Source organism: Rhinoderma darwinii, chromosome 1 (assembly GCF_050947455.1).
Source record: "Rhinoderma darwinii isolate aRhiDar2 chromosome 1, aRhiDar2.hap1, whole genome shotgun sequence".
Classification (NCBI taxonomy): domain Eukaryota; kingdom Metazoa; phylum Chordata; class Amphibia; order Anura; family Rhinodermatidae; genus Rhinoderma; species Rhinoderma darwinii.
The window spans coordinates 61551584-61568839 of NC_134687.1; the positions used below are offsets into that span (position 1 = coordinate 61551584).

At 39.1% G+C, this 17256-nt stretch overlaps 1 protein-coding gene across 2 annotated transcripts in view; it reads left to right on the forward strand.

The window, feature by feature from the left end:
- Window positions 1-4998, forward strand: part of NWD2 (NACHT and WD repeat domain containing 2) — a 253510-nt gene extending 248512 nt beyond the window's left edge. For both annotated transcript variants that reach the window (XM_075858996.1, XM_075859004.1), the window contains exon 7: window positions 40-4998. In XM_075858996.1, coding sequence (XP_075715111.1) covers window positions 40-3972 — 3933 coding nt within the window. In that variant the 3' untranslated portion in view covers window positions 3973-4998. The remainder of the gene's footprint in view (window positions 1-39) is intronic.
- Window positions 4999-17256: the final 12258 nt, after the last annotated feature.

Below are 17256 nucleotides of genomic sequence, written 5' to 3' on the forward strand. Positions count from 1 at the left end.
TGAGTAAATTAAATGTATCTATGTATTTTTTTTTTATAGGTCTGTTCATGGCTTCAGGAAGAAATGGGACCAGATTCTAATCCTATCGTCATTGTGAGATTTCTTGGTTCCACAGAAATGAGCTCTGAATTAAGCTGTCTTCTTCAAAGCCTTTGTGAACAACTAGCCGTCAATTACAGATGTTTACTGCAGAGCATTCCCAAAAAGATTGTAGATCTGCGAGAACTCTTTTTAAATTTGCTGAATGAGTCTTCTTTTCATAAGCCCCTGGTTCTTGTGTTAGACAGCCTTGAACAACTAACAGATAGTGATGATGCCAGGAAACTTTGGTGGCTCCCTATTCATCTTCCACGCACAGTTCGTATAATATTGTCAACACTGCCAAACAAGCATGGAATCCTCCAGAAACTACGGTGCCTTATAAACAACGAGGACAACTACATAGAACTCATTCCACGAGATAGAAAAATGTGCAGCCAAATACTTAAACATCAGCTTCTGAGAGTTAAAAGAAAAGTAACATCGGGTCAACAAATCTATGTCAATGAAGCATTTTCTAGGTGTACTCTACCAATGTTTGTGAATCTGACGTTTAGAGAGGTCAGAAATTGGAGGTCTCACAAGGATGTTGATGAATCAACTCTTTGTGTGACTGTCCATGAGAACATAGAGCAGTTATTCTGCTCTCTGGAAAACAAGTGTGGACTGAGGTTGGTCTCAAGAGCACTTGGTTATGTTACAATGGCTAAAACAGGACTAAGCGAGGTGGAACTAGAAGACATTCTAGCCCTTGATAATAATGTCATGAATGAGTTACTAGCAAATGGCAAAACATTGAATCCATTAAGGATACCATATACAATCATTGCACAAATTAAAGAAGATCTTGCAGGATATTTAGTAGAACGCCACATAAGAAATTGCACCCTTTTGGTTTGGTCTAATAGACATCTTCACTTAATTGCCCAAAAGTTGTATCTCAGCAATGACGATGACTTGCAAGAAATGCATGTGAATATGGCAGAATACTTCCTTGGTGCATGGTCGGGAGGCAGGAAAAAGCCATTTTACAATGATCATCGCTATTTTGAAAACTGCATTCAGAATGAACACAGGGGTATACGTAACGATGAAATACATTACAATGATGAAAATGAATTTGACAGACAGTCTCCTGAGCAGCCATGGGCATTTCAGTGCAATCCTCTACAGCCTGATATTTTTTTCGTAAATCACAGGAAAATGACAGAACTACTACATCATTTAACAAGATGTGGAATGACAGATGAAATAATGACTGGGATTACAATGAACTTTAACTGGCTCTATACAATGATCAAAATTGGACAATTTGAAAAGGCTTTAAGTGATGTTGAAACAGCATATAATTACTCACAGGAGAAAGAGCTGAAATTTCTCGCCAGTACCCTTCAAAGCATAAAAAACAAGGTCCTGAAAAATCCAGGGTCACTTTCTGCTGAACTGCAGCAGATACTTCTTCCAGTTGTGAGTTCTTTGCCTAAGTTCAGAAACCTCCTTATAGAATGTGACAAAGATGGACCTAAATACTGTTCAATTGTCCCATTGCACTCTTCAATGGATGTAACATACACCCCGGAAAGACTTTCTCTGTCATCTAGCTCGTTGCATGTTACAGAGGTCCTTCCAACTTATAGCCCAAATATAATCATTGCTGCACTTGAGAATGGCACAATCACTACTTGGGATGTTGAGTCAAGGCAACTTTTAAGACAAATAACAACTACCCAGTTTGTAATTATGGGAATGAAACTTACAGCAGATGAAAAATATCTTGTTGTGTCCACAGCAAAAAATACCCTGTTAATCTATGACAACCAGAACTCTTGCCTTCTGTCTGAAGTTGAAGTTAAAGGCTCCAAAAGTGTAGGAGGTGGGCCAAACCTAATCAATGGCTTCACGCTATCTCATACACATGCACTAGCCTGGTTGGAAGCAAGTAAAAATGTTAATGTTATAGATTTACTTTATGGGTGGCCACTTTATAATTTCCATTGCTGGTATGAAGTAACGTGCATCCAGTGTTCTTCAGATGGGCTACATGCATTTTGTGGCCAATACCTCAACACCACCACGATATTTCACTTAGGCACTGGAGAAAAGTTGTCAACTGTAACCTCTGAATTTTCTGGTGGGTTTGTGAAATATATACTTGTTCTCGATATAAGTCAAGAAGTGGTTATGATTGACAATGAAGGGAGCCTCTCTGTTTGGAATATAGAGGAAGTAACCAATCCCCAACTGACTGAAGAGTTTGATTGTACAAAGGGAGACAGTGACGTCATAAGCACAGAGCTGTCTGAAGACCAAAGTGCACTTTTGATATGTAAAGCATTGAATATCGAACTTCTAGACACTCGTATGTGGAAAGTGTCTGAAAAGTTTAGGGCAAAACATAATGAGCGATTTATATCAGCTGTTCTCTCCCAGAACTGTGACTGTATTATTGCTTCCATGGAAAATACCTCATCTATATTTGTTTGGAGAAGAGACACTGGGCAGTGCATGGCAAGTTTACAGGAGATCTCAGGGAGTATAGTGAAATTAGTGAAATCTAGCCATCATAACTTACTTTTGTCTCTGTCTATCAGTGGTATGCTTTCCATCTGGGACATTGACATCTTAACCGCAATGTCCAATATTGACAAGACTGGAAGAGCAGTCCACACCGTATTATTGTCCGGGAGAGGAGATTACATTTACTCAATTGATGGATCGGAATATGTTCAAAAATGGAATTTTAACACAGGGTTTATTGAGTCAGCCTTTAAGCATGAAGGTGTTGTAGAAAATGCTGTGCTCACAGCTACTGGAGAACTGATGGTAACCACAGATGACAAATGTAATCAATATGTTTGGCATACTAGCACTGGGGAAAACCTCTTACGGATTAGTGGTCAAAGAATATCTCAACTGTTAATTACACATAATGATCAATTTATAGTGTCTTTATGTGAGCAAAATGCCTCCAGGGTATGGAGGCTCGCAACAGGCCATAAAGTATGTAATATCTTAGCTGCCTTAAAGAATGCACTGATAACTACTGCAAATACTTTTTTGATTGGAATGACCAAGAACAAACTTTTGGCTGTAAGTCTATGGACAGGAAGCATAACAAAAAAATTCTGCTGTGATGATGGATCAACCATTGTTAACTTCAATTTAATTCCGGACTGTCCAGAGTTTGTTGTATTCATGACATCCACTGAGACTGTGAACATCTGGAGCCTTGCTGAGGAAGCCATTTGCAGAAGAGTCCAGCTACCATGTAACTTCTTAAAAAATCTTAATGATTTTGAAATCTCTCCTAATGGAAAACTTGGAATTATCACCCATGGAGATGAAAAGTTCAATGTTTTAGATCTTCACACTGGAAAACTCAGAGTGATACATGCGTCAGGGATTATATGGAAGCAGAGCTTGTCTTGCGATGGACGTTATCTTGTCTACATTTGCTTCCAAAATGGGGAAGATGATGAAGATAGCTCTATCTCAAGTTTAATAGTTATGAGACTGGCAGATGGGAAAAGCATTGGTGCTTGCTCATTATATAAAACGCCAACCTTTCTTGCACTCTCACAAAGGCACCTCAATATTGTTGTAGGGTTTGATGACGGTAGCATTGGCACTTACACTGTGGTGGACCGGGTTGATGCAACATTAAAAATAAAAATTGCCACTTCCAATAGCCGTCAAATCTTCAATAATAAATCACCCTTTCATAGACCAAAATGCAATAACTACATTTATAAAATAGCACCCGACTGCTTGTGGAGGGAATCAACTGAGGTGTTTGCAAGAGATAGCCCAATCACAGTTTCAGAATCTGGTGAAGGAACAGAGTCAACACCAACCAAAAAACATAACTTTTGCTATGAGAAAATGTGTTCTGCCATTGACTGCAGAGGACAGAGCTTTGCCACTAACCACTGAAGCCACCAAATGATTGATATGTTCAAAAATGTTTACAAGTTACTCTTATCGTTCGATATAGAGTTCTTTGGTGGATAAAATATGTTACATTTCCCTAATGACAGAAGCATTAATGAAAATATTGCAAAATTGTATCGAGCACTTACTTAGTACTCTGTTATTCAGCATGCACTATATAACCATCGATAGAGGACTTGAGGTATAAAAGAAGGAAATTTTCTGCCCTTGCCATTTTCTCACGTCCAAAAGAAAAAATGACCGTAACGGTCAGATCAAGGTTTTTCCTTGTAAGTTTACTGTGTTTGTCCTTGGTGCGTTGACATTTCTTATACTAGAATAGAAGCAGTACTTCATTACTATTTGAATGTTGGGTTATTTTCTTTTTCATATTTATAGCTTTCATTTTATATACGAAATTAAAATTTACATTATACTGGTTGCAATTGGCAGCCATTGGGGGCGAAAAAAATCAACCACTGTACCCATTGTCATAATCTACTAGTTAAATTAAATAAAGCTGGAAAAATTCAGGACCACAGATTTTTAGAGTATGTATACATATATTGCTCTGTGCCGATAATTTAATAAAGAGCTAGCCCTAGACTCTATACATATGTGCAATATCTATGTGCCCATACTGTACTGTATCTCCTGCGTATCATATTATGGAGGTATATTGCTTATAGAGGAGAATACAGTGCCTTATTTAGACAACACGTGGCAGCATACAGAATGCCCACAAGTCCTTATTTTAGACCCACAATGCAGTGTGTGCACATGTGCACATGGAAAATAGCAATACAAGGACGGAGTGGAGATGGGGATTAAAATCTTCTGAAAATTGGGATTTTAAACATTGGGCGGCATTTCATCTGTGCAGTAATAACCACAGCAAAGGAAAAAAAACAAACTTTAACCAAATGTTATTCAAACTAAAAGAAAAACAATCAAAGTTGCTATGAAAGTTTATTAAGTGCGTACAAAAACAAACAAAACAAAAAGATACATACAAACAAGTTAGTTAAAAAGAGCTATATAAAAATTTTTTACATTATTACTACTATCTGCATTTAGGATATCTTACGGTTTTTTTTATCTCTATTACACAATTAAATGAGATCTTATGTTTCTAAGTACATAACCTTTAAATAACATTGGCTTGCAGTCAGGAAATATAAAATGTAACATTTTCTCTTGTTTCTTGGGAGACTGTCAGCAAGCTGTTGTTGATGGATCTGTTTGTTCTTATAGCACACTTTCAATGCATAATATGTAGAAAGAACAATACACTCCAAAAAATTACTTTGAAAGGTTCTTATTCAGCAATCCAAAATAAAAATGTATATGATGTTTTGGTCCATATAGGAACTTTTTTAAGTGATGCGGGATGACAGTGATGTGGGATGGCAGTGATGTAGGATGGCATAGTGATGTAGGATGGCATAGTGATGTAGGATGGCATAGTGATGTAGGATGGCATAGTGATGTAGGATGACATAGTGATGTAGGATGACATAGTGATGTAGGATGGCATAGTGATGTAGGGTGACATAGTGATGTAGGATGGCATAGTGATGTAGGATGGCATAGTGATGTAGCATGACATAGGGATGTAGGATGGCATAGTGATGTAGGATGGCATAGTGATGTAGGGTGACATAGTGATGTAGGATGAAATAGTGATGTAGGATGGCATAGTGATGTAGGGTGACATAGTGATGTAGGGTGACAGTGATGTAGGATGGCATAGTGATGTAGGATGGCATAGGGATGTAGCATGACATAGGGATGTAGGATGGCATAGTGATGTAGGATGGCATAGTGATGTAGGATGACAAAGTGATGTAGGATGAAATAGTGATGTAGGATGGCATAGTGATGTAGGATGGCATAGTGATGTAGGATGGCATAGTGATGTAGGATGACATAGTGATGTAGGATGACATAGTGATGTAGGATGGCATAGTGATGTAGGATGGCATAGTGATGTAGGATGGCATAGTGATGTAGGATGACATAGTGATGTAGGATGGCATAGTGATGTAGGATGGCATAGTGATGTAGGATGACATAGTGATGTAGGATGACATAGTGATGTAGGATGGCATAGTGATGTAGGATGACATAGTGATATAGGATGACATAGTGATGTAGGATGACATAGTGATGTAGGATGGCATAGTGATATAGGATGACATAGTGATGTAGGATGACATAGTGATGTAGGATGGCATAGTGATGTAGGATGACATAGTGATGTAGGATGGCATAGTGATGTAGGATGGCATAGTGATGTAGGATGACATAGTGATGTAGGATGACATAGTGATATAGGATGACATAGTGATGTAGGATGACATAGTGATGTAGGATGGCATAGTGATGTAGGGTGACATAGTGATGTAGGATGGCATAGTGATGTAGGATGGCATAGTGATGTAGGATGACATAGTGATGTAGGATGACATAGTGATATAGGATGACAGTGATGTAGGATGACATAGTGATGTAGGATGACATAGTGATATAGGATGACAGTGATGTAGGATGACATAGTGATGTAGGATGGCATAGTGATGTAGGATGACATAGTGATGTAGGATGACATAGTGATGTAGGATGGCATAGTGATGTAGGATGGCATAGTGATGTAGGATGGCATAGTGATGTAGGATGGCATAGTGATGCGGGATGACAGTGATGTGGGATGGCAGTGATGTAGGATGACAGTGATTCAGGATGACATAGTGATGTAGGATGACATAGTGATGTAGGATGACATAGGGATGTAGGATGGCATAGTGATGTAGGATGGCATAGTGATGTAGGATGGCATAGTGATGTAGGATGGCATAGTGATGTAGGATGACATAGGGATGTAGGATGGCATAGTGATGTAGGATGGCATAGTGATGTAGGATGACATAGTGATGTAGGATGACATAGTGATGTAGGATGGCATAGTGATGTAGGATGGCATAGTGATGTAGGATGGCATAGTGATGTAGGATGACATAGTGATGTAGGATGGCATAGTGATGTAGGATGGCATAGTGATGTAGGATGACATAGTGATGTAGGATGACATAGTGATGTAGGATGGCATAGTGATGTAGGATGACATAGTGATATAGGATGACATAGTGATGTAGGATGACATAGTGATGTAGGATGGCATAGTGATGTAGGATGGCATAGTGATGTAGGATGACATAGTGATGTAGGATGACATAGTGATATAGGATGACAGTGATGTAGGATGACATAGTGATGTAGGATGACATAGTGATATAGGATGACAGTGATGTAGGATGACATAGTGATGTAGGATGACATAGTGATGTAGGATGACATAGTGATGTAGGATGGCATAGTGATGTAGGATGGCATAGTGATGTAGGATGGCATAGTGATGTAGGATGGCATAGTGATGCGGGATGACAGTGATGTGGGATGGCAGTGATGTAGGATGACAGTGATTCAGGATGACATAGTGATGTAGGATGACATAGTGATGTAGGATGACATAGGGATGTAGGATGGCATAGTGATGTAGGATGGCATAGTGATGTAGGATGACATAGTGATGTAGGATGGCATAGTGATGTAGGATAGCATAGTGATGTAGGATGACATAGTGATGTAGGATGACATAGTGATGTAGGATGACATAGTGATGTAGGATGGCATAGTGATGTAGCATGACATAGGGATGTAGGATGGCATAGTGATGTAGGATGGCATAGTGATGTAGGATGACAAAGTGATGTAGGATAACATAGTGATGTAGGATGGCATAGTGATGTAGGATGGCATAGTGATGTAGCATGACATAGGGATGTAGGATGGCATAGTGATGTAGGATGGCATAGTGATGTAGGATGACATAGTGATGTAGGATGGCATAGTGATGTAGGATGGCATAGTGATGTAGGATGACATAGTGATGTAGGATGACATAGTGATGTAGGATGGCATAGTGATGTAGGATGACATAGTGATGTAGGATGACAGTGATGTAGGATGACATAGTGATGTAGGATGACATAGTGATATAGGATGACAGTAATGTAGGATGGCATAGTGATGTAGGATGGCATAGTGATGTAGGATGACATAGTGATGTAGGATGACATAGTGATATAGGATGACAGTGATGTAGGATGACATAGTGATGTAGGATGACATAGTGATATAGGATGACAGTGATGTAGGATGACATAGTGATGTAGGATGGCATAGTGATGTAGGATGACATAGTGATATAGGATGACATAGTGATGTAGGATGACATAGTGATGTAGGATGGCATAGTGATGTAGGATGGCATAGTGATGTAGGATGACATAGTGATGCGGGATGACATAGTGATGTAGGATGACATAGTGATGTAGGATGACATAGTGATGTAGGCTGGCATAGTGATGTAGGATGACATAGTGATGTAGGATGACATAGTGATGTAGGATGGCATAGTGATGTAGGGTGACATAGTGATGTAGGATGGCATAGTGATGTAGGATGGCATAATGATGCAGGATGGCATAGTGATGTAGGATGACATAGTGATATAGGATGACATAGTGATGTAGGATGACATAGTGATGTAGGATGGCATAGTGATATAGGATGACATAGTGATGTAGGATGACATAGTGATGTAGGATGGCATAGTGATGTAGAATGACATAGTGATGTAGGATGACATAGTGATGTAGGATGGCATAGTGATGTAGGATGGCATAGTGATGTAGGATGGCATAGTGATGTAGGATGGCATAGCGATGTTGCATGACATAGGGATGTAGGATGGCATAGTGATGTAGGATGGCATAGTGATGTAGGATGGCATAGTGATGTTGCATGACATAGGCATGTAGGATGGTATATTGATGTAGGATGGCATAGTGATGTAGGATGGCATAGTGATGTAGCATGACAGGGATGTAGGATGGCATAGTGATGTAGGATGGCATAGTGATGTAGGATGACATAGTGATGTAGGATGGCATAGTGATGTAGGATGGCATAATGATGTAGGATGGCATAATGATGTAGGATGGCATAATGATGTAGGATGGCATAGTGATGTAGGATGACATAGTGATGTAGGATGGCATAGTGATGTAGCATGACATAGGGATGTAGGATGGCATAGTGATGTAGGATGGCATAGTGATGTAGGATGACAAAGTGATGTAGGATAACATAGTGATGTAGGATGGCATAGTGATGTAGGATGGCATAGTGATGTAGGATGGCATAGTGATGTAGCATGACATAGGGATGTAGGATGGCATAGTGATGTAGGATGGCATAGTGATGTAGGATGACATAGTGATGTAGGATGGCATAGTGATGTAGGATGGCATAGTGATGTAGGATGACATAGTGATGTAGGATGACATAGTGATGTAGGATGGCATAGTGATGTAGGATGACATAGTGATGTAGGATGACAGTGATGTAGGATGACATAGTGATGTAGGATGACATAGTGATATAGGATGACAGTAATGTAGGATGGCATAGTGATGTAGGATGGCATAGTGATGTAGGATGACATAGTGATGTAGGATGACATAGTGATATAGGATGACAGTGATGTAGGATGACATAGTGATGTAGGATGACATAGTGATATAGGATGACAGTGATGTAGGATGACATAGTGATGTAGGATGGCATAGTGATGTAGGATGACATAGTGATATAGGATGACATAGTGATGTAGGATGACATAGTGATGTAGGATGGCATAGTGATGTAGGATGGCATAGTGATGTAGGATGGCATAGTGATGTAGGATGGCATAGTGATGTAGGATGACATAGTGATGTAGGATGACATAGTGATGTAGGATGACATAGTGATGTAGGCTGGCATAGTGATGTAGGATGACATAGTGATGTAGGATGACATAGTGATGTAGGATGGCATAGTGATGTAGGGTGACATAGTGATGTAGGATGGCATAGTGATGTAGGATGGCATAATGATGCAGGATGGCATAGTGATGTAGGATGACATAGTGATATAGGATGACATAGTGATGTAGGATGACATAGTGATGTAGGATGGCATAGTGATGTAGGATGACATAGTGATGTAGGATGACATAGTGATGTAGGATGGCATAGTGATGTAGAATGACATAGTGATGTAGGATGACATAGTGATGTAGGATGACATAGTGATGTAGGATGGCATAGTGATGTAGGATGGCATAGTGATGTAGGATGGCATAGTGATGTTGCATGACATAGGGATGTAGGATGGCATAGTGATGTAGGATGGCATAGTGATGTAGGATGGCATAGTGATGTTGCATGACATAGGCATGTAGGATGGTATATTGATGTAGGATGGCATAGTGATGTAGGATGGCATAGTGATGTAGCATGACAGGGATGTAGGATGGCATAGTGATGTAGGATGGCATAGTGATGTAGGATGGCATAGTGATGTAGGATGACATAGTGATGTAGGATGGCATAGTGATGTAGGATGGCATAATGATGTAGGATGGCATAATGATGTAGGATGGCATAATGATGTAGGATGGCATAGTGATGTAGGATGACATAGTGATGTAGGATGGCATAGTGATGTAGGATGGCATAATGATGTAGGATGGCATAATGATGTAGGATGGCATAGTGATGTAGGAGGGCATTGTGACGTAGGAGGGCATAGTGATGTAGGATGGCATAGTGATGTGGGATGACATTGCTCTAAGAACTTGCTCTATCAGTGAAGTCAAATCATAGGGGCGCTATAGAAATAAAAACATCCATTTTACAGTGTGGGCACCCCTCATATTAAAATGCATAATGTTATGATTGGACTGTAGGTCTGACTGGCATATGGATCCCCTAATGCCACTTAATCTCTTCTCATAATGTACATGTGTTAATGAGCCCCTTGAAAATGTGTTATTGAGCTGAGCTGTCCTGGGCATTCACAGAAAAAAACAAACATGGAATCAAAATATGATCCATCAACAGCAGGTAGCCAACATGTTACAATGTGGTGTTTTTAACACACAGATACTAGATTTTACCTATGCTGCAAAAAAAGGGGCATTATTTACAAACCATTTGTCAACTTATAAAATGTAAAAAAAAAGAAAATGATAGCAACTACCAATAGGTAATAAATCTACTACTGTATCTTCATTATATGTTGATCTGTCTCTCCTACTTTACACTGCAGCTGTGCTTAGATTTGCTGCTGTGTATAAACTTGAATCCAATAAAGGGCTTGTTGCATGCAGGGAGCCCCTGTCCATATGCCCTATTGGAAATCTTGGAGATTTGTTATAAGCAAGTTATATGAGAACGTTTAAGAAAACGCCAACAAATGACCTGGAAGCTGAAGTTTGGAACCATTTTAACTTAGAACATTCTGTTAATGTAATGTTATTATATCAATCACTCACTTTACAAGTAGGAGCAATTCTGATAATAAGCTTGCAGGGCTGCTGGAAAGTCACATTGTGTGCCATTTGAAGGAGCCATCAAGAGCCTACAGATGCCATTCACTGCAGGATGCATTCTGTGCATTTGTGTTCACCCAGGGGCTTTATTTGCCCATCATCAGCACATTGTGACTGCCCTTCCCTAGTTAGACTCCTGTATCAGATTTGTATTTTTTTATTATTTTTTTTCGCGTCTTTATGACAATATGTGACATTTTGAAGGGGCTCAAAGGAGAACTTAAAGTGGACGTCTCATTACAGGTAACCCCTTTAATCTGAAACCTGCTGCGGCAGACAGTTCATTACTGCGGGTCTGGTGTCAGAGACCCCCAGCAAACAGCTGATTTTTCCAGGGAAGTTATTGTCGGCTGATCATTTATGTACAGTACAGTTTAATCTGAACAGTTGTGCATTTAATACATGGACAGCCTGAGTCCGCCAGAACCCTAATAGGGCATGTGGACAGGGGTAGTTCTGACAGGACAACCACTTTACAGTAAAAACGTACTTTCAAATATACTTTTACCAATTGCATCCATATGGAATGCTAAATAACATAATACTTTGAGAAGATTTAGTTATTTGGGACTTATTTTTGTTAGATCAACTTCTTTTTTCCATTCACATCCAGATATGAATTGAAAATGTTCTTAATATACTTTGTTTACTGCCAGCAAATAGGAACATTCTACGTTACATCCAGAGGCTGAAAACCCATATATGACTAGTAGCAAGAGATTTCTACAGTAGTATCCAGTCTAGACAATGCTCTATGAGATGAGAAACATTTGTATTTAGCTCACATAGGATTGTCAAGACCTAAAGGGTAACTAAACTTTCAACAAACTTCTGACATGTCATAGTGACATGTCAGAAGTTTTGATCGGTGGGGCTCCAAGCACTGAGAGCCCCACCGATCACTAAAACGAAGCGGCAGAAGCTTTCAGGTGAGCGCTGAGCCGCTTTATTTCTGATAGGCTTTTCTCGGAAAGGCAATGTAACAGTTTACTGGCTCATAGACTTTCTATTAAGTCCGTACACCATTACATTGCCGTTCCGAGAGAAATAGATCAGAAAAAAAGCGTCTCAGTGCTCACCCAAGCTCTTCTGCCACTTCATATTAGCGATAGGTGGGGTCTAAGTGCTCGGACCCCACCAATCAAAACTTCTGACATGTCACTATGACATGTCAGAAGTTTGTTGAAAGTTTAGTTACACTTTAATACGATTGTAGCAACATTTCAGCATTAGGTCGGTAGGCTTTTCAGCCTAAGATTCATAAAAATTTCCCAAGAAATCGTCATTAGTTTAAAATGGCATACTTTTTCACAGGACTGTCCACAGAGGCGCAGAGTCTATGCAAATTGTGGGTTAAATTTGATGTTTTGGTAGTTTAAAGTGTTCCAATACGGAACCTGGGTGGGCTTACAGATGTCCACGTGATTTCGGTTTCAAATGTTAAGTACGCAATAGTAAATTACTCCAGATAAAAGTAGGTTACTCTATAGTTAAAAAAAATGGATTCAAACCCTTTCTAATTTATTAGCTCTAAGTGAGTAATTAACTACATTGTTTCATACAACATATGTATAATGATAGAACAAAGAAAATACAAAATGACATTGTAAATCGGTGCATTTAATCGTATCTGTGTATTTTGGCCTGAAGATGGATCCTATGATTTCCTTCTTTTTACCCGAGTATCAAAAATATAAAATGTCACTGGTCCTTCTGTCAAAGTTTCTTCCATAATATAATAAATAGCCCTTCAAATATTACTACCGTTTGCATGTTCCTTTCAATCTTATGGAAGATACGAGGAGAAAGAACTTTGTTAAACCGTCAAATAATATTACTTGGACTTATTTTACATAAAATAAGACTCTTGATGCATTGATTTCAATACAATCAGAAATGACACTTGAAAAGAGCATTGAGACATAAAATCACTTACATATGTCAAAGCCTAATTCTACTTACAAGACCTATTTTTGGACATTTATTTATGGGGTTGTACGAGATTAGAAAATATGGTCTGCTTTTTTCCAGTCACACCACCACTCTTGAATAAAACAATAGTTGTAGAATAGAACAAAAGACACTAAAAGCTCAAAATGAGACAAGCTGAGTCCTGCACTCAGCAATCATACAATCTCAAATAAATGTGTAGTGTGTATATATATATATATATATATATATATATACATATACTGACAGTATCGGAGCTAGAAGGGCATTTAAACCGTAAGTACACAGATAGCGGAATGAGAGAGTGTGTAGCTAACTGCTCCACTGCTTGATGTTCAAGTCGAGTCCTTCCCCACTTTTATAGCCTCCTATTTCCGGCCTGACGAAGCCGGAATGGGCAAAACTAGTCGGATGTGATCCTGGAATTCCACTACATAGTGTGAGATGATATGCTTTCTGTCAAGATTGTATCTTGTAAGTTCTAACTATTAAAGCGCAGAAATGACCTGTTACACAGATTCCACCCAATCGTTGTCTTCTCTGTCCCCACCCCCTTATAATTCCTCCCATGCCGCAAAGAATCCCTGAAAGTGAACCAGGTACGATGACCGTCTCTTGCTTGTGTGTGCGTCCACTTCCCAGAAGACTACTACGGTCTGTTGGGGAATTTTGGTCCTATTTGGAATTCGTGCTATGGCCAGCTGAGAGGAGAGCGAGTGTTTGTTCGTGAACTAGGAGGCTATGCAAGTGGGGAAGGACTTGACTTAAAGATCAAGAGATTCAATACCGGATGCAGCCCTAAAATACATTGCAACATGCGGTTGCGCATTATACCACAAAACTACATGCTCTGTTACCTCATTCCCAGCTTTTAATGACCTCCTGTATTGGTGACCACCATGTCTACATATATAATAAACGTAAAAGTCATATACGCCATTGGTTGTTATTCTGTTCAATACAGAGGACCCATCCATGATACAGGCATCAATTAGCATAGCCTGGAAGGGCAGGCTCTGACTATACGGGATTGAGATAACAAAAATAATGCAACTTGTGGCATAGGGCTAGCGGTTTTGTACAACCGGCAAAAACTCAGTGTTTAAGAGGAGTCGGGCTTCAAGTTTGAAAAGTCAAAGTAAACTTCTAAAATGTGACATATCTGGATCTGTTCATGGTGGGATGTTAACATCTGCCTTAAAATGTACATTACTTTGTGTGTTACACACAGATTAGTTGACCAACCGAATACTCTGGGATTGACATAATGCCTACATAATGTCAACATAGTCTATAATATAAAAAAATATATCCAAAGGTTCTATATTATTTTCAATTTATAGGAAATTTCTTACTTGATGTGCTAAATGGGATGTTTACCACACAGCTACTGACTGTTCTACATTTTTTTCTACAATCGTATTTCGATCCAGTACGTAATATGATATGTTTATGAAGAATTTATCTATCTATTATATTGTATGTGCATTATGGCATGTCCTTTCCCAGCTTTCTAAAGGACTTACATAAAAAGTAAGCTTGTTGGGCGTCAGATTTCTGTTTGAATAGATTTCCAGTTCGAGAATGCCCAGCGACGTGATACATCTGTATTCTGTGTACAAGCCAATATAGTATATTCTGTGACTTGAATGATTTTTCCTATCTTGTTTGCAATTGATAGATGAATGTTTTTATGTAAACTTTATAATGTTGGGAGAGTTTACCCAAGCAGAGATTTATATTTTCATAAATGTTTAACTTAGTTACCTTTTGTTACAGAGTTATTAAATGAAAACTCTATTGCAGTCTTCAACTAATATACAGTCTTGTGTATGCATTGTTTGTACAAATAAACCATGTTATATTGACAGATAAGTGTGTCTCTCTATTGTAAAAGTATATGGTACAAAGCGCTTATACCAGAGCAAGAGCTTTTTTGTTGGCCAACCATGGAGTCAAGTAACGGTGATAGATGAAATTCAACAGGATCATGATGTATATTTTGAAGATCTATTCATCTCTTGCTGCCAAAAAGTGTTTAATTTTTCAGAGTGTTTCCTAAAAATATTTCACAAATGGAACTGACAATAAATTGGGAACAGCTCATGAATCTGGCCTTGAAATTGTGCATTTAACTGATTATTTCTGAGCAAGTCTCACAGCAAGCATAATACATTCTGTGTTACAGAAAGAATATATTGCACGTAAGCAATTTGTGTACATGAGTAAAATAACAATAAACTGAGGTATTACAGCATAATGCAACTTGAATATGCCAATTATAGATCAAGTACCAGGGGTCATGAACAACTTCTTGGCCAAATATGCAACCTTGAGGTCTTCCTACTATGAACTTTAGCATCGTGATCATCAGGGTTTGCCTTTATATATTAACAGCCCGGTGTCTAATAAAAGGCCCCCAGTGCCGTTAGATAACACTAGAAAACCCAACATGTAACTTTAAAAAAAAGAAAAGACTAACATGAATAGTCACTTAGTGGGACAAACAAGGTAATGAAAAATAAAGCTGGAAAATAAACAATTAATAATTTTTATTAAATTAGTCATAAAGTGATAAAACAAAAAATAAATAAAACTGTATACATGTTTGGCATCCCCATAAGAACCTTTACAATAAAGTTATTATGTCAGTTAAGGTGATCAGCATAAAAAAGAAATTAAAAGGAAACGGCAGAATTTAAAAACTTTTTGCCAGGATACTCCATTTACTGCAGTTATTCGCTGGGAGTCCAAGACTTTGGATATCTTGTGATCCTTTGAAAAAAATGAGTTTGCCCCTTAGGAGGTTAAATAGCTTCAACAATTTTTTAGCAGCAGTCTTCTGAGACAATTTTACATCCGTTTTAAAGCAGTGACACGAAGATAAGTCCCCTTAAAAATGTATCACTAGGCAAAAGTGTAGTAGCATTTTCTTGTACTGCTCCTTCATCCACAGACAAGAAGACTACCTAAGAGCAACTTGTCTAATTCCATGTAGTTTCCTGTACAAACCTATGGTATCAGTAAGAAAGGAGCGGCTGTCCTATGACAGCAGCTTCATTCTCTCTGATTTTCCGACCTTATAAAAATCTGTTCACTTGTCCCTACCATACAGGTGTAAGGGTGGGACCCTGGGTGGTGTACAGCCTCTGCAGGTTTGTAGTGTAAAAGATTGAACAGATACCAGGAGCTGGTGGAAGCAAAAAACTTTATTAGGCACCCACGGCCATAGCAAGCAAATGAATACCTGTCAATATGAAAGGCACAGTCTCTTACAAGTGGCAGTTCACGCTGGCGGCTGATAGCTAGCAGACTCCTTCCTGATGCAGTGGATGACCTACTAGGTCCCAAATGGCTGAACTGGTTGCACTGTTCCTCTTTCTCATGTGGGGAGGCCCCTGCCCGTCGCTCACCAACCACAGCTCACACAACACAAGACTGCACACACACGGGAAGGCTCCTGCCCATCACCCGCAATCAACTCCAGATCTCACAGACTCTGGTTCACTGGCTAGTGTTGTCGCACATTCACAGCTTTGTCAACAATTCTCTCAGCGGTTCCAATCCTTAGCACTTGTCAAATTCTGACACTGTTGGGGGGGGGGGGGAACAGTAGCAAATTTCTGCAATAATCGCTATCTCCAGCATTAGGACGCAGCGTAGCCACGCTGCGATGTCCTGGTGCTGTTATGGTGCGGAAATACAGTAACTAAAATGGCGTCTGGGGGTTTATCCTAGTGACAAATAATTTAGGCCTCGACCGAGCCAACCATCATCTGCCACACCAGCCCAAAATAAAGTAACATTACAGTACAATAAACAGCAGCATAACATAA